This window comes from Schistocerca piceifrons, chromosome 3 (genome assembly GCF_021461385.2).
Source record: "Schistocerca piceifrons isolate TAMUIC-IGC-003096 chromosome 3, iqSchPice1.1, whole genome shotgun sequence".
NCBI lineage: Eukaryota > Metazoa > Arthropoda > Insecta > Orthoptera > Acrididae > Schistocerca > Schistocerca piceifrons.
In genome coordinates, this window is record NC_060140.1 from 486,374,155 (window position 1) to 486,397,881 (window position 23,727).

Consider the following 23,727-nt stretch of genomic DNA (forward strand, 5'->3'; position numbering starts at 1 on the left):
AAAATTTCAGAAAATTACCCTAAAAAATCGTCTAAATTTCATATTCGACACGTACAGAGCAGCTACCAAGACATTACGTCATGTTTCCACATGCCCGTTGAGTACTCTAGGATCATTGCGTTGTATCGTATTATCTGTGTGTCCATTGTTACTGCCTGAACTGCTTAACCATCATTAGCTTCCAATACAGATAAATATTCAACATAGCAGTCTTTCTACAGTACTGGGTGACTGCGCCACTTACGTGATTTCGCCGCCTACCTTCTGAAGTTTGTTGTTTCCTGTTCGAGGTTTCACGATTTGTATTAGCTTAAGAAGTAACAGTGTTTTACCTTGGCTTAACTACGATTTAGGACATCTACAGGACTGGAGTAATGGAGAGAAGGAATAGTGAAGCATAGATTAAATATATTCTGTTTATGATGTCTTTATTAAATAACGATGAGTCAGAATGGATGATACATCACTAACATTTGCCCTTCTCAGTGCACCTTGAGGATGGGAGCAGCGACAGCAGGGGCGGCGTAGGCCAGAGGGGCGTGGACAGCGGGGGCGGCATAGGCCACGGGGGCAGCGTAGGCCACGGGGGCGGCAGCGACGGCAGGGGCGGCCAGGACGCGGGCCGTCTGCGAGATCCTGTATGTGTTGGCGATGGAGGAGGCGGCGGGCGCCACGGCCACGGGGGCGTGGGCCACAGCCACGGCGGGGGCGGCCACGGCAACAGCGGGGGTGGCGTAGCCTCCCAGGTAGCCGGCGTGGGCGGCGACCACGGCGCACAGAAGGATCACCTGCGACAACGCGTATTTCAGAGCTCGACAGAAGGTCGTGTTGGCAGTGGTTGCAAGAGGAGCTATTCACTTGCAACATGGTGGGACTAGAGCTACAAATACATGAACATAGTCGTCTGTGTAGAGGGAAGCCAATCAAAATAAATCGATTGATACGCGACCTCGGCTGTGATCTGTGCATTACATCACCAAAATTGAATGTCTTGATTATGAATGACAATTACTGTAAGAGGCAAGAAACTGCATTGAACACAGCTGTTCAAGCATTTATTTCGTCTACAACTGTGGATTTGTTCCAATGGTATCAGAAAGGAGAATTAGAGGCAGTAACCTTAAATAAAGATAATGTGCACCCCACAACTGAGGTAAATTACTCGATAGAAGAGGGATGAAGTAAATTAAGTAAAATGTAAGTAGGCCCGCTGAATACAGAATTTACAATTTCTTATATATAGTAACAAGTTATCTATACTGTTTTTTATGGTTGTGTGTGAGTGTGGATTGGGGGTTGAGGGGTGTAAGGAACGGTGCTAGAGAAACAGAGAAAGACAAAGACATAGAGAGAGAGTTGTGGGGATGGCGGATAAAATAGAGATCAGAATATTTCTCCAGCAAAAGAAAAATCCTAAAAGTACTTTGAATACTTTCAATGTCGTAAAATTTGTGACACTCTGAAATCTCTCTACTACATCATTTCATTTGGAGACTAACTAGATGATATCAGCTCCCAATTACAGAACGTGAAATGTGCTTGTCATGTTATAAGTATTGTCACCAATGGAAAACTCACTAAAAAGCAATTAAAATCATTGTTCTCCTAATAATTTTGCAACCAGAACATTCCTGAGTTATTAACTTCTAGAAATGTACTTTCCGTTCATAGCGTTGTGGCTGTACGTGAATCGTGGACGAGGCAGAATACAGCTTCCAATTTTCGCGAGTGTATGAAATTATTGGCTGCGCCTACTCTTCAATACGGACAGCATTTGCCCAAAGGACGCTTTGTCGGAAAATAAATCATCTGGTGAATAGCGGTTTTATCACTCGAATCGCATTGCATCAAATGTTTCGCCATTCCCATTTTATTATTGTGCAGAAGCATCACGACTTAGACAAACAACAGACTGCGATCCGATCCTGACATCCTGCTTTTATATAACGCTAGCTAGCGTAAGATATCAACTGAACTCCAGGAGCAATACATACCGACACATTCCACTTGCTACACCTTGTCTTTTGTGCAATTCTTCGTTCTTGCAACTACTCCTAGACAATTTTAAAGTTAAATACTATGGAAAGATACTGAAAGCGACACCCCCCCCCCCCCCAACTTGATTCAACTATCCTCGCTCAAAGCAGGAAAGACGAAATATCTGTTAAATTGAAATTACGTGATAGACGGCACGAAATTTGAATTTTAGATTAAATAAAGTGGAAATCATACAACTAGCAGGTAGAGCAGAAACCGATAAAGAACGTACCGTAGTGCACTGGCGCAGGCATTGCACTGTGCACCAAGGCTGGGTACATTAATTATGTAACTTTACTCCTTTAGGAGGTGATAGTTTGGATTCCGTAGAAATGTTGGAACACGTGAGGCAATACTGACCCTACGACTTATCTTAGAAAATAGATTAAGGAAAGGCAAACCTACGTTTCTAGCATTTGTAGGCTTAGAGAAAGCTCTTAACAATGTTGACTGGAATACTTTCTTTCAAATTGTGGAAGTGGCAGGGGTAAAATATAGGGAGCGAAAGGCTATTTACAATTTGTACAGAAACCAGAAGGCAGTTATAAGAGTTGAGGGACATGAAAGGGAAGCAGTGGTTGGGAAGGGACTGAGACAGGGTTGTAGCCTATCCCCGATGTTATTCAATCTGTATATTGAACAAGCAGTAAAGGAAACAAAAGAAAAATTCGGAGTAGGTATTAAAATCCATGGAGAAGAAATTAAAACTTTGAGGTTCGCTGATGACATTTTAATTCTGTCAGAGACAGCAAAGGGCCTGGAAGAGCAGCTGAACGGAATGGACAGTGCCTTGAAAGGAGGATATAAGATGAACATCAACAAAAGCAAAACGAGGATAATGGAATGTAGTCGAATTAAATCGAGTGATGGTGTTGGTATTAGATTACGAAATGAGACGCTTAAAGTAGTAAATGAGTTCTGCTATTTGGGGAGCAAAATAACTAATCATGGTCGAAATAGAGAGGATATAAAATGTAGAGTGACAATGGCAAGGAAATAGTTTCTGAAGAAGAGAAATTTGTTAAGATCGAGTTTAGATTTAAGTGTCAGGAAGTCATTTCTGAAAGTATTTGTATGGAGTGTAGCCATGTATGGAAGTGAAACGTGGACGATAAATAATTTAGACAAAAAGAGAATAGAAGCTTTCGAAATGTGGTGCTCCAGAAGGATGCTGAAGATAAGATGGGTGGATCACATAACTAATGGGGAGGTACTGAATATAATTGGGGAGAAGAGGAGTTTGTGGCACAACTTGACTAGAAGAAAGGATCGATTGGTAGGATACATTCTGCGGCATCAAGGGATCACCAATTTAGTATTGGAGGGTAGCGCGGAGGGTAAAAACCGTAGAGGGAGACCAAGAGATGTATACACTAAGCAGATTCAGAAGGATGTAGGTTGCAGTAGGTACTGGGAGATGAAGAAGCTTGCACAGGATAGAGTAACATGGAGAGCTGCATCAAATCAGTCTCTGGACTGAAGACCACAACAGTTTAAACTTTATGACTAATCTTCATTTGTACCGACTACTCAATAGTCTACTCTTCATATGTGTTGACTGTTCAAAAGTATGTTTTTTCTGATAGAAAGAGTGCCATAGCAGAGGTAAACAGTTGAAGAAACAAGAGAAGGGAAGTAATGGCCTGAGTCACTCGGAAGTGTGTGTCATCGCGCAGGCAACTCACCAGCTTGTACATGTTGTGATGGGAGTTGTTGTCCGGCTAGAGCAACAGGTGCCGCAGCCAGGTTCGCCGTCGGTATATATAGCGGGCGGTAGCTGTGTGGCCTGCGAGCCACGCCCTCGTCCTCTGCCCGCTACACGGCCACAGCTCCCTCAGACGGTGCTCTTGATCCACTTTGCGCTCTGGTTCAGCGTTTGCAGATTGCGAATCCGAAGCTGACCGCCGCAGCAGACTAGGTCAGCCCACCGCGTCTGTGTTAATTTGTAACTGTACGCCCACCTTGCCCTTGGTCGCGTGCTGGGTATCACCACAACTTGATGACAGCAGAGAATTTAGTGGGCGTTACTGACGCTAATGAGGTCTTTGGACGTGTTCTGTTGGCCATACTTGCGACATGATTGTGATGCATAAGTGATATATACTTGATTCCTCCTTTCGTTACATCTACTGCTCCCAAATGCGCCTTCGCTCATTTCTTGCAGTACTTTGATCTCCTTCCAGTTTCTGCACGATACTTGCAATTGTAGACACTTGTGAAAAGATATAAGGAGCACCATCTTCCTGTCTTTCACAATCAGCTACAGCGGTCAGTGTTGATGATTAAAACTGCAGTAACAGGAGAGACGGCAAATAACGAAATTGTGTGCATTGCGGATTTGGATGTACATCTACATCATATACTTCTCGTACCACTAACTGATGTCCCCTTCCCTATAATAGTCGCAAGTGGCGCTTTGGAAGAAGGAGTGTCGGTAATCCTCTGTATAGCTCAAACTTCTCGTATTTTCTCGTAGTGGTGAATTCTTGAAAAGTACTTGAGAGGAAGTAATAGGTTGTTCGACGCTTTCCGGAAATATTCTCTCGAAATTTCAGTAGTAAAGCTCTCTTGTGATGCACAAAATCTCTCTTGCAGCGTCTGCCACTGGAGTTTGTTGCCGCTCTTCGTTCATTTTTCTCTATCTCTTCTATCACCCTACCTGGTAAGGGCTCCAGAGAGGTGAACAATACTCAAGTTACTCCTAGATATTTTACAGTAGGTACTGTTTCCAGCAGTAGTGTAGCTGTATAGATGTGTGTTTCTTTTCCTGTCTGCCCACTATGTTACGTTTATTTAAGTTCATGGTCAACTGACAGAGCCTGCACCATTCATCAGTCCTCAGTAGGTATTTCCGCAAATCGATACTCTCTTCTGGCCTTACTACTATCTTATAGAGAATCTGATCATTGTGAAAAGTCTTAAAGAGTTCCCTACGCTTTCTGTCAGAACATTTACATGCACTGTAAACAGTAACGGTCCTGACACACTTCAATGCGTAACCCCAAACTACCTTTACATTTTTAGATTCTGTTCCGTTAAGAGCGACATGTTCTATCGCCAAGGAAGTCTTGAATCCGGTCGAAAATCTGGTCCGATATTCGGTAAGCTCGTTTTTTTTCCTCTGAACGGCAGTGCGGGATGGTGTCAAATGTCTGCCTGAAGTCAAGGAACACCGCATCATCCCGAGCGCCGTTGTGTACAGTGCTACGAACCTCATGGAGGAACAGAGGAAGCTGAGATTTGCAAGATCTCTGTTTGTGGAATCCATGTTGATGTTTTTATAGAGCAGATTTTTCTTCTCCTGAACCGACATTATTCTTGACCGTAAAACATGTTCTTTTATTCTACAACAGGCTGACGTCAACGATACAAGCCGTAATTAGTGCGTCTGTTCTACGGCCCTTCTTCGAAATGGGAGTGACCTGGGCTTTCTTCGAGTCGCTAGGTACCCTTCGTTTCTCCAGAGAACTACGAAAAAACCGCTGGTAGAATGGGAGCAAGTTCTTTCGCCTGCTGTTTGTAGAATCTCACAAGTGTCTCATCCGGAATTGATGCCTTTCCAGTAGAAAGTGACCATATCTTCTTTTCTATTCCGCAATCGGTTAGCTCAACATCTGCCATTCCGACGTTCGTACGATAGTTGAAACGAGGAACAATATTACGATCTTCAGCGGTGAAACAGTTTCTGAAGACCGAATTCAATATTTGGTACTTCTCTCTTTTATCTTACGTTTCGGTGCCTGTATGATCACTGAGTGACTGAAAAAGTGATTTCTGACCACTCACTGAAGTTACGTAATACTGAAAGCATTTTTAAACAGCCGTTCATGGCCTTCATGTTGCCAAACTATGGTATCATGTCACTTGACCACATTTTTTCACGAGTGCTTTGAAGAACATTCTGGACAATTCTACCGATAGAACTGGCCATCCGGATCACCCGGCAATTATCTCATCGGCATTTATGGGACATAATCGAATGGTCAGTTTGTGCGGAACATCCTGCGCCGGCAACACTTTCGCAGTTATGCACACTATAGAGTCAGCATGACTCAACATTTCTGTAGGGGACTTCCGAATTATTTAGCCGATGCCACACCGAGTTACTGCACTACACCGGGCAAAACGAGGTGCTAAACGATATTAGGGGATATCCCATGACGTTTGTAACATTAGTGCAGTGTCACTCTACATCTACGACCACATCTACGTTACTGCATTGCAATTCAGAATTAAACTCGTGACCGAAAGTTCATCGAACCCTGTTGAAGCTATCTCTCAACAGTTCAGTTCTCGAATAGCGGCGGAAAGAGACGAACACTTAAACATGCTTTCTCTCATTTTATTACAATGAACATTCCTCCATTTGTAGTCGGCCGCAAACAATATATTTTCTCGTTCGCAGGAGAAAGTCACTGATTAAAATTTATTGGAAGGATCCTGCCATAACGAAAAACGCTTTTGTCATAATGATTGTCACCCTCAATTGCCTACCATGTCGTTGAAACTCTCACCCCTATTTAGCGATAATACTAACCGAGCTGCCCTTTTTCGGACCCTGTCGATGTCTTAAGTCAGTCTTGTCTGATGTGGACCCGACACAGCGCAGCAGTACTCAAGAAGAGGACGGTCGCAGGTTCGAATCCTGCCTTGGGCAGGTATGTGTGTGATGTCCTTGGGTTGGTTAGGTGTAAGTAGTTCTAAGTTCTAGGGGACTGATGACCTCAGATGTTAAGTCCTATAGTGCTCAGAGCCAATCTCGGTTGATCTGATTCCCAAATGTATCCCTACATTAGTGTTGTGTGTTACTGCTATTGTGTTCCAGCACAGGAGGTCCTGTATAAGAGAGAGCTGAATACACGGAAGAACGAGAATCCAGAAACGCTTTGTGTTGAATATCTGTCTCATGAGTCTTCTGTACTGTATTTATTCCGTAGGAAGCAAGTGAATATCATACATAGAAATCCCCACGCAAGAAACGGTATACAACTAGAGCGAGATAATCTCCACGTACACAGTACTGAAAGGTGTAAAATACTTATTGCATTCCAGAATGAGATTTTCACTCTGCAGCGTAGTGTGCGCTGATATGAAACTTCCTGGCAGATTAAACTGTGTGCGGACCGAGACTCGAACTCGGGACCTTTGCCTTTCGCGGACAAGTGTTCTACCATCTGAGCTACCCATGCACGACTCACGCCCCGTCCTCATAGCTTTACTTCCGCCAGTACCTCGTCACCTACTTTCCAAACTTCACAGAAGCTCTCCTGCGAACCTTGCAGAACTAGGAGAGCTTCTGTGAAGTCTTTAGGAAAGGATTCCTCATGTAAAAAGAAGAAAAATTGTCTAGTAAACATGAGCTCTAAAATGCATACCTTAAGACCTACGGGCGCTTCTTCATCTTCGATACTGTGAAACATCTCTCTTCTACTAAAACCTCTTTGCTTTCCATATTCTGGGAAAAGGTAGTATGAAGCAAAGCAATAACAAATGTCCAGTAAACAATGGCTGTAAACTGCATATGTTAACAACTATGAGCAAGTTCAATAGAAGTGTTTCACAGTAGCCAATATAAACAAGTTCTCGCATCTTTTAAAGTATACGTTTTAGATCCCATGTTTACTGGATTTTTTTTCTTGTTTCGTTCCATACTACACTCTTCCAAAATATGTAAAGCAAAGACCTTGCATTAAAAAGAGATTTGTTTCACGTTACCAAAATAAAAAAAGGGCTCATAGCTCTTAAGGTATACATTTTAGAAGCCATGTTTACTAGGCTCCTTTCTTCTTTTTGTATGAGGAGTCCATTCCTGAAGTTTTTCCGTCAAATTCTGAAAGACGTGAGAACCTGCCCACCTCCGACTGTGCTTAACTATACAGTAACGTGAAACGAGATTTTCACCCAGGCAGTCAGAAGCAAACTATAGACTATAATGTAAGCTTTCAAGGTTGATACTGACATCACTTAAAACTTCCGGGCCAACAGGCTGTGGTCGATGTATAGAACTTTCTCCTGATGTTTTCTCTTGAATGTGGGATACATCTTCAGAGGTAAAGTGACGAATTGCTACTAGAGCTTGACGAAGCCTCGAATATATGTGCAGTGTAGAGAACATCACAGTCCATCACTTGACTTCAGCTGTGAGATTATCTCTGGTAGTGTCAACATTCTCGATTGAAAGTACGAGGGTAATCCCAAAAGTAAGGTCTCCAATTTTTTCATAAGTACAGAACTCTGTTTGTGTGGCTGTTGGTCACACTGTTATGAAGAGTGCTTCACATGCTGTGTGTAAACATGCGCACGCCGCGCTGAGGCACCCAGTGTTGGATTGGCAGCCGTTGAGAATGGAGCTCCCGTTGGATGTTACCGCCAAGTGCGTATTGCACGCAGTTATTCGATTTTTGAACGCAAAGGGCACTGCGCCGATTGAAATCCATCGCCAACTGACGGAAGTGTATGGTGAGTCGTGCATGGATGTCAAAACTGTTCGTAAGTTGTTTAGAGAGTTTGCAGCTGGTCGGACCGAAATTCATGACGAACAAAGCAGCGGGAGACCGTCAATTTCTGACGAGACAGTGTTGAAGGTTGAGCAAAGCATGCGTGAAGATCGGCGGATCACCTTGGATGATCTCTGCACGTTGGTTCCTGAGGTTTCCCGAAGCACCGCGCACAGAATTTTAACGGAAACATTGAACTACCGGAAGGTGTGCGCTAGATGGGTGCCACGCATACTGACTGAGGACCACATTCGGCAACGAGGTGATGCTTCCAGCGCATTTCTTCACCGCCTTGCAGCCAAACAGAATAACTTTCTGGACTCAATTGTCACGGGTGACGAAACCTGAGCATACCACTTTACACCTGAGACCAAGCAGCAATCACGCCAGTTCGTAACTTTCTGAACAGCATGGCGGCGAGCTGGTATGACATGGGAATACGAAAGGTGCCACAGCGTCTACAAAAATGCATCGACGGAAATGGTAATTATGGCGAAACATAGCTAAATGTTCAAGCTGTAAACTGATATAAATCACTTTAGAAATGAACGGGTTTATGTAATTATAAAAAAATAGGAGACCTTGCTTTTGGGATTACCCCAGTAATCGTTCTCCGCCATTACGTTGCAATGTTGACATCCAAATTTTATCTAATTTAACACCTACCTCTTTTCTGTTAAAATTACTGCGGTGTTTATAAACCTCAATAGCTTCTCTACAGACGGCCAGTGTGGCCGAGTGGTTCTAGGCGCTTCAGTCTGGAACCGCGCGATCGCTACGGTCGCAGGTTCGAATCCTGCCTCGGGCATGGATGTGTGTGATGTCCTTAGGTTAGTTAGGTTTAAGTAGTTCTAAGTTCACATACAGGCGTAATAATGAGATGTTTTCGATATGACACTCGTCTCCAGTGAATTTTATTTCATGGTCATCCTCTTGATAAAGATGTTCCGCTACGGCCGATTCATTCGTAAGTCCCAGACAGGAATTCCTCTTGTGTTCAATCAGGTGGGTGTTAAAACTTTTTTTTTGTGGTACTTGTATAAACCAGTCTACAACTACAGGGTATTTCGTATATACCCTTGTATAGCCGAAGGATGTATTACATCTTTTGCCAATCTTAAGTATTCTTTTACCTTCTTGTTGGGTCTGAAGGCAGTTTCTGCGCCATACTTTCTTAACACTTTCCCAATGCGATCTGTTATCCTACTGATGAACGGAAGGAAAACTTTCCCTTTGCATGGCTGTTGTTCCTCGTCGATCCTGATTCTCTCCCTTGGGCTAAGTGTCATCTACGGTCGACATTTGAGAAGAACCGTTATTCCAACAAGGACATAGATCGAGCACATCGCTCTAGGGAGAGAACCAGGATCGACGAGGGACGACGGCCACCCAAAGGGAAAGTTTTCCTTTCGTTCATCAGTACGATTACGGATTGCATCGGTAAAGTGTTAAGCAAGTATTGTGTGGAAAATAAATGTTTAAAATTGGCAAAAGATATGCGACATCTTTTGGTTACAACCGATGTATATAAAATTCCTTGTAGCTGTACACTGGTTGACACAGGGTGTTCAAAAAAAGGTGTCGAATTCTTCGATAGGTGATAGTACTCATCGAAGCAAGAAAAATAAGTCTAACAAACATGGGTCCGAAAACATATGCATTCCGAGATAAAGACGTGTTAATATTCGCAATCAAGCGTCGCGCAGCCCTAACTATAAAGCCATAATCCGTAGGCAGCGGTCATCCACTGTAGTAGTAGCCCTTGGACGGCTTGAGCGAGGCATGTAATCGACAATTCCTGTCTCTCTGTATCTCCTCCATGTCCGACCAACATCGCTTTGGTTCACTCCGAGACGACTGGAGACTTCCCTTGTTGAGAGCCATTCCTGGCACGAAGTAACAATGCGGACTCCATCTAACCGCGGTATTGATCGTCTAGGCATGGTTGAACTACAGACAACACGAGCCGTGAACCTCCTTCCTGGTGGAATGACTGGAACTGATCGGCTGTCGGATTCCCTCCGTCTAATAGGCGCTGTTCATACGTGGTTGTTTACATCTTTGGGAGGGTTAGTGACATCTCTGAACAGTCAAGGGGACTGTGTCTGTGACACAATATCCACAGTCAACGTCGATCTTCAGGGTTTCTGGGAACAGGGATGATGCAAAACTTCTTTGATGTATGTATTAGGGTCAGACTGGAAGGTAAAGCCATCACAGGCGCAGTTCTGGCGTTATGCTTGATAGCGCAATACTTCTTTTTAAAAAAGATAAAGACCAAGACTGCTTCATAGGATCAGGTGTAACCTATAAGCACAGAAGGGCAATAAACAGTATATACAAAAACCAAGGGGAAACATTTGGAGTGGAATACGTAGACAAAAGATCGCAGAGTAAATTGGACATAAGGCAGTGACGCAGTAGTTCTTTACCAATGTTCAACCAATACCTTAATTAATAAGTTATGATGAAAATAAAGCAAAGCTTCAGGAGACGGACTAATATTCAGGGTGAATGTATACCAATGGAAATATCTGCCGGTGATATTGCTATTCTCAGTGAAAGTGAGAAGGAATTAAAGGACCTGTTTAGTGTAGTAAGCAGTCTTATGAGCACAGATTACGTGCTGTGAGTATAACAAAGAAAGGCGAAAATAATTAGGAGTAACAGAAATAAGATTTTCGATAAACCATCAAAACTGGGACAAAGTGCCGGAATTCTGTTACCTTCGAAAAAAATAACGCATTACGGACGAAGAAAGAAGGGTGTATGAAGCCTATTAGCACAGGCCAAGGCAGCACTCCCCGCTAAATATGTCTGCTATTATCGAACATAGTACGTAATTTCGGGAATAATTTTCTGAGAATGTATACCTGGAGCGTAGAACTCTATGCATGTAAATCACGGACTCTGTATAGTAAAGAAAAGAAGGGAATCGAAGCGTTTGAGATGCGTTATTATAAAAGGAAACTGAAAATAAAGTTGCCTGATAAGAAATGAGGAGGTTCTCCGAGAAATGGCGAGTAAAGGGATACGTGGAAAACACGATTAGGAATTAGGAGAAGGGACGGAATCATAGGACTTGCGTTCATAATGGAGGAATAACTTCCGTGGTATTGGAAGTAGGCGTAGAGAATAAAATCTGTGTAGGAACATATGCAAAAAGTCATCAGGAATTTGGGTGTAAGTGCTTGTGTGCATGAAGGGGTTGGCAGAGGAAAGGAATTCATTCAGGGCTGCATCAGACCAGTGAGAACACTGACGACAAAGATCTGTACATTCATTGATGTGGCTTATGGTCCCTGCCTCTATTTTACTTATCTTTTTTTTAGATGTTTGGTGTGAGTAGCATAAGATCCTTCTTTTAATTTGGGAACCCACGCCACGGAATTCAGGTTCGTTTCATACACTCATCTTATTGTACTACGTTATGTATGTACAAGTTAATTATAAGTTAATATTGTTTATTTAAGGAGTCCCCGTAGACATGTCGTAATGCGGTGAGAAATGTTCTACATTAGACCGCAGCAAAAAAAGAAAAGGCCATGTAATTGGCAAAAGTCAACAATATGGAGTGTCTTCTGTACTGTACATGGTGTCCTCTAGCCGTTGCATGCATTATTTAAGAAAGTCTTCTTAATGATCAACACGACTTTCTGGAATTATATCTGAATTTACCATGTACAGAAGGCAGGATTTGTTACCAATTGCCAGCTGATGTATATATGAAGAAAAAGGAGTGGCTGTCTGCAAGAGGACTTCATCCGAAGCAGTTCGTTGGCCTGTAAAAATTCTTCTCATCATCACCAAACACGTGACGAAAATTAATGCTAATTGCTATATGACAATTTACTGGAACTTCATTGCACTATCCTCATGTTTATGTAGATCTATGGCTCTCATTCTGTACGTAGTGTGAAGAAATAGAAATCTCCTCCTGTGTGATACACTCAAATTCTTGTTAGGTTCACCTCGTTGGGAGCTATAAGAGAGTCAAAATGGGAAGGACCACGTAAATTACTATAATGACCAAGCCATAAAATTTCTGTACGATGAATGCGTTGTACGCAGTACGCGATAAACGGTAAACGATAGATATATTGTGACAGAGGAAATTCTGTTAGTTATCTACGACATAGCGCAACATTTTGATAAACGGCACTTCTAATGGCAAACACGATTCTAGTACTGGTTTCATTCGAAATTTCAAATCAATACAAACTGAAGGTGGTGGTAGCAGTTATCTTCTTTAGTCGTGGTTGCCCCATACGGCACGAAACTTGATAGGAACGCACTTCGCGCAACGAGAAAACATCTCTTTCTCATCAAATATACTGTTGAGGCAAGTTCAAGGGGCTCTTTAACGGCATATCAGACTGTATCTCGATGAATAGCGTATTTGTTCCGCCTTAGATCATACATCTAATACGGGGGCAACGCTGCGTTTACAGATACTTTCATATCCCTTTTAACAAAACAGTATTTACTTTATTGATCGGTAGAATGCCTGTGTTTATACAGTGTAGGTACCTTTACAATACAATGTCCATGTATGCATGTCTGAATGACACTGTATCGTGAAAGTAAAGACACTGTATAGAAACATTGTAGCCATCAGTAATGTATCCGTGCCTCGACAGGCTAAAATGACGATATATTTGTCTCCCTGTGCAGTATCAGGAATTATGAGAGAATATGAGTTGGCATATGGAGGTTTGGATCGGTCCTGAGGGCGTGTTCAGACAGTTGAAGTGATGTAGGGGACCGCTCACACTAAGCGGGAATTCAGGTTCGAGTCCTGGTCCGGCACAAATTTTGGTGTGTGGTTAACAGCTGACGGCAATGGATAGCCGCAAAATGCGAAACTGTTTCGTAATTGAAACTTCCTGGCAGATTAAAACTGTGTGCCGGACCGAGACTCGAACCCGGAACCTTTGCCTTTGCCTTTCGCGGGCAAGTGCTCTACCCGCGAAAGGCAAAGTTTCATATCAGCGCACACTCCGCTGCAGAGTGAAAATCTCATTCTATTTCGTTATTATTTATTTTGGTCTATAGTTGTACTTTATAAATTTGCCTACTGGCTACCTGTTTTAGTACCAAGTCCCATAATCAGGCCAGCTTATGATCCAAAAATCACAGCACATAGTGCAAATAATTCTTTAAGAAACACTCACAATTTTTTTTCATTAACACCAAACACATGATGTAGATTGCGATATTAAAATACAGACATCTCCTATGATCAACACTAACCGACTAAAAGACAAAAAATTAATTCCTGTAGTTAGGGACAATAAACAGTATCAGCTTACTAATCGACAAAACATATCCATCAGTGATAAAGAATGAGGAGCTTAACTTGGGGAACGTAATCGATGTTGTAACACCATCCCTCTACCCACAGACTGCTCAGTGGCTGTACCTCAGATACTAAGCAGGTTGAGCGGTGGTTAAGATACTCGCTTTAGGAAGGACCGAAGTTGAAAATCCTATCCAGCGATAGATGAAAGAAACCTAGGTCTTGTGTGGTTTCCATATACTCGTATAGCCTTACGGCAAGTGCCAGACTGGTCCCTTTGACTAGGACGTGACCGAATCCCTAGAAAATTCGTCTCTGTTCTGAGATTGAGATCCATCTCTAATGACCTCGTTTGCCGACTGGATGTCAAAGCGCCTTTTTGTTTTGCATCATGCGTACATGAAATATACTAGGTCTACAACTTTGCTTCCACCATTTTTTCTCGAAGTTCGGGGTTTTATTTTGAAAAACTTATAAAAAATTGTGATTCATAGTATTGCCCGTCGCTGGTCACTACATTCTCCCATCTTTCGGATAGCATACGAATCCCGTGGCGAAAGAACTGGGCGTTTTTTGTGGGGATCCATGAATCGATTCAATTTTGCACTTCTTCATATGATTGTAAGTGCTGGTCAGCCAGACTGTATGCCACTGATCGAAAAGGTGGTAGTCAGAGAGCAACGTATGGGGAATATGGTGGGAGGGATAGAACTTCTCTTTTCCACGTTTCCATGTATATTTTTACGGGTTTTGCGACATGGGGTCGAGCACTGACCTGCTGCAAAATTGCTTTTACGTGTCTGTCGCTGTATTTTGGCCGTTTGTGCTTCAGTGCTGGGCTCGAACGCATCAGTTGCTTTCGATAATGATGTCCTGTGACTGTCTTCGTCTGTTTCAGTAGCTACGAAAACGTTCTGTCTTCCACCGCCATGCCGATCTTCGACATCAAAACCACCGTTCTTAAGGCGTTCGAAACATTCTCTGCACGTTCTTCCACTAGTAGTTCCCTCACAATTGGTCTTACCCAGCATTTTAAGAGACACAGCCGCAGGTTTATTCATGGTAAAGCAGAAAATTAAAACTTTCCGCAAATGGCGAGAAATGGGTACGTAAGTTGACGTACTTAATCGGGAATAACCTTACGATGCGATCGCAAATCGACTAATATTTTTATGGCTTTATGTTTACAGATGCCTAAGCTTATTGTATTACACCTATGACCAACCACCTGAACCCAACTTGCCGCTATTGTCGCCTATTGCAAAACGGCGGAAGCAATGTTGTAGACCTGATAAATTATATTATAAATCATCACATTACGGAAGGGATCAGCTACACTACACCTGGATAAGTCAAACGGAACGAGACCAAGGACAGCATAGTGCTGCGAGAGCCTGGTGTCGGACTGCGAGTGCGAGTGCCGGAGGCCGCCTGACCCACAGAGGGCCGGTATATAAGGTGGCCAGGCGGGCCAACGGCATCAGTTGCCAGCAGACGACAACAGACGCCCTACCATCATGTACAAGCTGGTGAGTAGCACGACCCAGCCAGATAAGCGAACGCACAGGGCCTCTAGTGTACTGGGCCTGCTGGACTACTGGACTGCTAGAAGTCCGGGCAACTGAGAGTAGGTGTCGCGCACCGAGGCTTCCGTACCAACTTAATTACGCGTATAGACAGTCCACCGATCCCAGGAAACGAGAATCTGGACAGTTTTCGCCTCTTATCGAAATCGATACTAACACAATATCAATCCAGGGAACTTCAACCCTTTCGAGAATGTTTTGATTTTAAGTAACTCATTTTTTGTTATTTGCATTTGCTGTTGTAATTTTTCATTTATTTTATTAACTTTTGAGTTTTGTTAACATGCTACGCTAACTGGCAGTTGCACATGCGTTGACTTTCTCTGATCGAGAGAGGCGGCATAGTGGTTAGCACAATGGACCCGCATTCGGGAGGACGACCGTTCAATCCCGCGTCTGGCAATCCTAATTTAGGTTTTCCGTGATTTCCCTAAATCGCTCCATGCAAATGTCGGGATAGTTCCTTTGAAAGAGCACCGCCGACGTCCTTCCCTAATCCGATGAGACCGATGTCCTCGCTGTTTGGTCTCGTCCCCCAAGACAACCGAACACAACTTTTTATGCACTTGTCCCTGTTATGATTACTGATAAGGTTTGACCAGAGAGGAAAAGGATACAACCGGTCATAGGGATATTGTTGTTACTAATATGTCTAATTGTTCTATGGGATGCTTCAGTGGATACCTTATGGGATATTGGAACCTCAACTCAAACAATGGAAGCGCAATCCCGTACTGATCACCAGCATTACTTTGCTTCGAGACATTACGGATGCTGTACACGTCGTAGGAACAGACTGTCAACACGGTAGTAGCAAAACGGCCTTACTCCTACCAACGCTAAATGCAAAGGCATCGTTTTCATTGCGGCTGGTGACTTCATTTCATCGTAGCTCAGCCATTTAGCAAGAAATGTTTGTAAATTATTTACAGAAATCTTCCTCTTGAATCATTCTACCTATTTCTAGAAACCAGGTCAAATTCCGTGCAGTAGTTCCTGAGATTTTTGTCAGATTACGAATTCCATGTAAATTTGACACTTTGATGCTTGCCAAACTTGATGATTCTAGTTCAACGGGAAGTACGCTATAGGTTTTCATGAGTGAGTTTTCGAGTATCAAAGCACGTGACATAAATGGACGATTCTTTTGAGTGCACTGACTCAGAAACGTTTTTCTTACATCACCAAGGGTCCGTAGACCCCAGTACGTAAGATAAATCTGAACTTGATACCTGTACTGTTCCTGAAGGAAAGGGTTTTTACTAGTCGGACAGAGAGACGGACAGACAAATAGCCGGACACCAGAGTGATTCTATAAGAATTCTGTTTTTAACGACTCAGGCACAGAACCCTAAAAATCATCTTTGTTTGTGACGAACACAAGTTTTATAACACACTTTATGCAAACAATAAACCTTAGCCACATTTTTCCAATTGCTAGTTATAAAAATAGTGTAAACTCAGGCCTTTATCAAAACATTAGTCTTCAAGGGCTCTCCAGCCGGACAGTCAGGTCCTTCCGCATATCTAGATCATTCTGAACTCTTCTGGTATCTACAACGTATTTAGAAGCAGTCACTCGCGTTAAATCTACAGCTAGGCCGTCTCTTTCATTCAAAATTACTTCATTTTATCACACTGACCTAATTATCAAGTTATAATAGCCATAAAAGAAAAGAAATTGTAAAATAAAACAAAACCTTTGTATGATTAAAGATAACAAGTGCATTATAGAAATATTTGAGGAATAGTATTGCAAGTCAGAACAATATACGTAAGTTATTCATACAGTTCTCTGAAACATAGGACTTGAAAGTCACAATAAATAGCAGTCCTACATATTTAGATGGTTTATATGAAAGGTCATGAAGAAATTACAGAAAATATGGCAGAAGCACATAGTAAAACGTTTCTTCTGCAATTTACCCATGACATAATTGGAATACAAAAACACTCAAATTCGTTCCAAACACCGTCTTGTACATACCTTGGCTTTATATTATGAACATAGATTAATGAAGCTAAAACCGTAAATTTACAGGTAATGTATTTGTCTTGTTATAGCATCATTCAACTTCATCTGAGGTCTTTAACGCAATCCTGTTGTGTCACAGGTGATCCTTCTCTGCGCCGTGGCCGCCGCCCACGCCGGCTACCTGGGAGGCTACGCCGCCCCCGCTGTCGCCGTGGCGCCTGCCGTGGCCACCCCCGCCGTGGCTGTGGCCCACGCCCCAGTGGCCGTGGCGCCCGCCGCCTCCTCCATCGCCAACACGTACAGGATCTCGCAGACGGCTCGCGTCCTGGCCGCCCCCGCAGTCGCTGCAGCCCCCGTGGCTTACGCTGCCCCCGTGGCCTACGCCGCCCCCGCCGTCCACGCCCCTCTGGCCTACGCCGCCCCTGCTGTCGCTGCTCCTCTGCTCAAGGTCCACTAAGATCGACGCCTCTAGGTGACGTGCCAAACCCAGTGGCTCATCTTTATTTATTAAAGATTTCGTAAACCAGCTACATTACATTTCTGCCTACCTTTCCCTTCCTTCTACTGTTGGAAGTTTGAGAATCTGGAACTCCTTGTTCTGGTTCTACTGGAGAGCGACGTTCAAATGTACGGAGAAACAATTGATTCAACGATGCATTCATACCTTGCACACAGCTGTATAGTAAATGATTTTTTTAAATGCTGAAGGATAAAATTTCAACGACCTCGGGAAAGATCAGCTTGGATTCAGCAGGAATGTAGGAACACGTGAGGCAATACTGATTCTACAACTTCTAGAAGATACGTTTTATGTTTTGACAACGTTGACTGTAACACTATCTTTGAAATTCTGAAGGCAGCAGCGGTAAGACACAGGCTCTTTACAACTTGTACAGAAAGCAGACAGCTGCTATAAGAGACAAGGGGCATGAAAGGGAAGCAGTGGTTGAGAAGCGAGTGAGACACGGTTGTAGCTTATCCCCAATATTATTTAATTTGTACGTCGACCAAGCAGTAAAGAAGACCGAAGAAAATTCTGGAGCAGGAATTAAAGTCTAGATGAAATAAATAAAAACTTTGATGTTTGCCAATGACATTGTAATTCTGTCAGAGACAGCAAAGGACCTGGAAGAGCAGCTGAACGGAATGGACAGTGTCTTGAAAGGAGGATATAAGTTGAACATAAACAAAAGCAAAACGAGGATAATGGATTCAACTCGAATTAAGTCGGGTGATGCTGAGGCAATTAGATTAGGAAATGAGACACTTAAAGTAGTAAATGAGTTTTGTTATTTGGGGAACAAAATAACTGATGATGGTCGAAGTAGGGAGGATATAAAATTTAGACTGGCAATGGCAAGGAAAGCGTTTCTGAAGAAGAGAAATTTGTTAAAATCGAGTATAGATTTAAGCGACTGGAAGTCTTCTCTGCCGGCCGGAGTGGCCGTGCGGTTCTAGGCGCTACAATCTGGAGCCGCGTGACCGCTACGGTCGCAGGTTCGAATCTTGCCTCGGGCATGTATGTGTGTGATGTCCTTAGGTTAGTTAGGATTAAGTAGTTCTAAGTTCTAGGGGACTGATGACCTCAGAAGTTAAGTCCCATAGTGCTCAGAGCCATTTGAACCATTTGAAGTCTTCTCTGAATGTGTTTGTATGGAGTATAGCCATGTATAGAAGGAAACATTGAAGTTAAACAGTTTAGACAAGAAGATAACAGAAGCTTTCCAAACGTAGTGCTACAGAAGAATGCTGAAGATTAGATGGGTTGGTCACGTAACTAATGAGGAGGAACTGGAGAGGATTGACGGGAGGACAACTCTGTAGCACAACGTCACGAGAAGAAGGGATCGGTTGGTAGGACACATTCTGAGATATCACGGAATCAGAAACTTATTACTGGAGGCAAGTATGATGATGATGCTGATTATGATGATTGGTTTGTGGGTCTTTCAACTGCGTGGTTACCAGCGCCCGTACGAATTCCCAACCTTTGCTCAGTTCAAACTCGTCACTTACATGACTGATGAGGACAACACAAACACCCAGTCATCTCGAGGCAGGTGAAAATCCAAGACCCCACCGGGAATCGAGGCAAGTATAGGTGGGTGCGGAGTTTCGTAAGTCGTAAAGGGACACCAACACACTAAGAAGATTCAGAAGGATGTAGGTTGCAATAGTTTTTCGGAGATGAAGAGGCTTCAGCAGGATAGAGTAGCGTGGAGAACTTCTGACTGAATACGACCGAAACAACAACAAAATTTCAACTTATGCCGGGATGAAGCTATGTGAAATGAGATATTAATATTGTCAACGTCTTAACACTTCTTCGTTTTGGAGAAAGCAATGCACATTATGAAGTTTAAATGGAATATTTTTGTCTCTATTGTGATCCCCATAAAAACTTGGGTTGATATTTCCAGGTCTGTTTTCACTTCTGGGGTTCTGGTTTACTCACACATAAAATGCAAGACTTTCTTATTCAACAACTTTCTTATACCCGTGTGCTTGGTGAGCACATGACGATTTAGCAGATATTTTTTCAAACCTTGGGAGCTATATTGCTTATATTATCTACCCCCTTCTCAAACATATCAATAAACAGCAGAGGGAGCATTTCAATCTGAACGTAACTGGTTGCTGTCTTCCTAGCAGATGATGTTTCAATCAAGAGTATTTGAGCAGTCATGAAAGGAAATAAGGTGCATACAGCTCTTGAGCATAAAGTTATACTAGAAGGAAAACCATGCTCTGGTTTTAATGAATATCGCTTTATTGGTGACTGGTATCCACCGAGATTAAAATTTTTAAGTAGACGCAGAAGAATATTATAATACAAACATCTTGCTAGAATGGGCTAACATGTAAAACTTTTTTCCAAGCTATCATTTTTGCCAAGAAAAATTTACATCAAAACCTACTGTACTGATTTCATACATTCCCCGCAGCTTGTATCAACAGCGGTTCCTCTTTTCCGGCATCCTTTACTGAAAAACTCGACGTAGGGAACCTTCTTGCTACGATCCATTGCTGTGTCTAAATGTACTGGTTCAAATGGTTCAAATGGCTCTGAGCACTATGGGACTCAACTGCTGTGGTCATAAGTCCCCTAGAACTTAGAACTACTTAAACCTAACTAACTTAAGGACATCACACACATCCATGCCCGAGGCAGGATTCGAACATGCGACCGTAGCGGTCGTGCGGTTCCAGACTGTAGCGCCTTTAACCGCTCGGCCACTCCGGCCGGCTCTAAATGTACTAACGCCGTAAATTGTACCTTATGTGAAGATGCGTATAGAGCTGTGCGTTTCATAAATTGAAAGAGTACATCCTAGCGGTTTGGGCTCGGTGTTTCGCTGGTTGTTTGGGAAGATGCGTACTTACTTCGTATCTTCTAAAGCTTCTCGCCGCCCCCACTGGATTTCCTCTATTCTTAGGTCGCCGCTACAAACATTACTCATTAACAGTGAAATTAAATGCTGTTGTTGGAATTGGTACTACGGTCACGACAATGACGTTCCAAGTCCTTACCTTATGAAAAAGGAATGCAACCTTATTCATTCGACCAAGTGAAATAAGGCAACACTTGTGTCTAGTGATATCCGGCACGCTAGCTCAGTGTTTTTCTATGATGAGGACTTTGATTTCCTGTACTACCATGGACTTTTCCTTGGTCGGAGGTGCACTCCGACTTGTGATGCCAACTGAGAAGTTACTTAAGTGAAAAGTATCGTCTTCAAAGTGTACAAAAGCCATGGTCGGGGGAGGCGTGCTAACCCTTGTTGGAGGACATAAAGCAATCAATAATTAGTAACAGACATTCGCAATTCATAAATTAATGTACTGTTCCCCAGGCCTGATCGTATTACCTGGAGCACCGCAAACATTGAACATGAATTCACTGTCTTTAAATCCGAATATTTTAATCAAATTAATGTTTCCCAAGGGAAATTTATCATTTATATTACTTTCACTTACTTTAAAATAACTAGTCCTTCTGTTATACTTTATCATGTCATCGATGCTGAGTGGTGACTGTTACTAGACAGAAATTGTTTCCACATGCCTGCCCGAGGCACACTCTCGTTACAGCTTGGCCACCTCCACCTATATTCGTAGCAGTGAGCTAATTAATTTGTTATTCTCTGCAGATTAATTTTTAATAAATGAAACTGCAATTATAAAGCATCAACATGAGCAAAAAAAAAAGGTTTAAATGGCTCTAAGCACTATGGGGCTTAACATCTGAGGTCATCAGTGCCTTAGACTTAGAACTACTTAAACCTAACTAACCTAAGGACATCAAACACATCCATGCCCGAGGCAGGATTCGAAACTGCGACCGTAGCAGCAACGCGGCCGGCAACATGAGCAAAGGTTTCAGCATTGTTACATTGGTTTTCCAGTAACTCAGACGTTAAATGTTACTACTTGACGTAGTGGACCTTGGTGCCATTTCTGAAAAGGGAGATCCTCCGATCTGCCTTTGTTCAAGGACAGAGTTCTCTGCTCTCAGAGAGCTTTCCCACGCTTCGGGTCCTGGTGTCGATCATCTATTACTTCAGGAGTTGATCACCTGTCTCTCAGCGAGCTCCCACGGCTACAGCAGAGAATACAGTTCTATTTGTACAACATATCACTCCCCGCAGTATGGAATTAGCGCTACGAGTTCCGCCGCAGTTGTTTGATATACATGGCTAGATTAACAGTCTTAAGGTAATGGATAAGAGACAGACATACAGTGCTTCACAAAAGAAAAGTGGGGCGCCGGGGGAGGGCGTAGGAAACGAAATGAAATTTCACAGGCTGTGAGGGTATATGATATTACTGGAGTGATTACAGAATCGAGTCAAATAAACAAAAAACTTGGTAGCATAAGCCCATTCATCAGTATGACAGTGCATCATTTTAGCCTGGATGGACACACTGACTCAGTTGGGAAGGGTGACATACAGACTTTGTAGCCTCTCCTGAGTCAGGCCGGCCAACAACTGTTGTGACTTTTATTGACCAAGGAAAATCACCAAACAGACGTACGTTTTGAAAAGTTATTATACTTAGACAATCAGTTTTTACTGCATCTCAATAGTGCCATCTTCAGGCCCCATATGCACATCATGTGTAGCCACTCGAGTGTTTCTTTCGAAAACTTGGCAACAGCAGCGCTGTCAAGTTTTCGAAAGAAACACTCGAATAAGGAATTCACGGCATTCAGGTACTGATGGCTCCAGTATGCAAGTATCGATACATCTAGACTGTCTATACATGAAGTGCGTATGGGACCTGAAAACGGCATTATTGAGATGCCGAAACTGGTTGCCTCAATAAAATAACTTTTCAAAACATGCTGTTGTTTGGCGATTTTCCTTGCTGTCCCACATCCACAATGGGTCAACAGAGACTGCTGTGATTGGTCCTTAATACCCTGCATACTGGGTCTGGGATGGAGCTGACGTACTGACGCATGTTCCACAGGGGGAGAACTGCGGAACATGCTGCCGAGGGAAAACCTCAGCATCAGGGATACAGTTCACTGAGACACCTGCCACGTGTGGAGTAGCATTGTCTTATTGAAAAATGGTACCTCGATGCTGTTATATGAGAAGTAACACATGAGGACGGAGGATGTCTGTGACGTGGCATTGTGCCAGCCGAGTTCTCTCAATAATCATTTACATACCCGGCGAAGGTATGTATGTGTACGAAAACGTAAGCATTTACAAAGACTTCTGTCTCCTTAACTCCTCTTGTCAGGCAATGTATCTCGAGAGGGAATGGTATCTTGCCTTGGTGTAAAATAAGTGATCACACGTGGTCAATGAACCAAAAATGTTAAGTGTTCTCGGATTGAAATAGTATGATTATAGAGGGGACAGATGCTTGCCAATCAACATCACTCTTTCATGATACGCTGTAGAAAGCTATAAGATTACTATGTGGCACATCATTTAAATTCCTAGTACAATTACATACAGACGAACGTAGCACTGATTTTTAAATGGAACAAACTGTGTTCGTACTACTGAGTAATGCAGTACACATCATCTGCACTTACACTGAAGTTCCGTTAAAATTAATTTCACAACCAGTAACATATCTACGAAACTGCATGCGTCTTCGAAGGAACAGGCACTGCGGCGACTACAGACGTTACGAAATATTCGTACATTAACTGTATTCGCAGTTACCAATATGGACAACCATCAGCTGTATAACTGATTTACGACAGTTAAAATTTACGCCGGACTGCGACTCGAGGTCTTATGGCGACAGGTCGCCTCACCATTTAGCTATCCGAACGTCATTCACTGTCAGACCCAAACTCCAGTATGT

At 42.9% G+C, this 23,727-nt stretch overlaps 2 protein-coding genes across 2 annotated transcripts; one reads left to right on the top strand and one right to left on the bottom strand.

Moving 5' to 3' along the window:
* Window positions 1-411: 411 nt before the first annotated feature.
* LOC124787738 (cuticle protein 38-like) lies at window positions 412-3,752 on the bottom strand. Its single transcript, XM_047254593.1, has 2 exons — window positions 3,723-3,752; window positions 412-788 (listed from the first exon to the last, which is right to left on the bottom strand). Exons 1-2 carry the CDS (start codon window positions 3,732-3,734, stop codon window positions 483-485), a joined length of 318 nt encoding a protein of 105 aa, XP_047110549.1. The 5' UTR covers window positions 3,735-3,752; the 3' UTR covers window positions 412-482.
* An 11,598-nt stretch (window positions 3,753-15,350) lies between these two features.
* On the top strand, window positions 15,351-17,922 carry LOC124788753 (cuticle protein 38-like). Its single transcript, XM_047256035.1, has 2 exons — window positions 15,351-15,362; window positions 17,534-17,922. The coding sequence occupies exons 1-2, from the start codon at window positions 15,351-15,353 to the stop codon at window positions 17,849-17,851; spliced, it is 330 nt and encodes a 109-aa protein (XP_047111991.1). The 3' UTR covers window positions 17,852-17,922.
* Window positions 17,923-23,727: the final 5,805 nt, after the last annotated feature.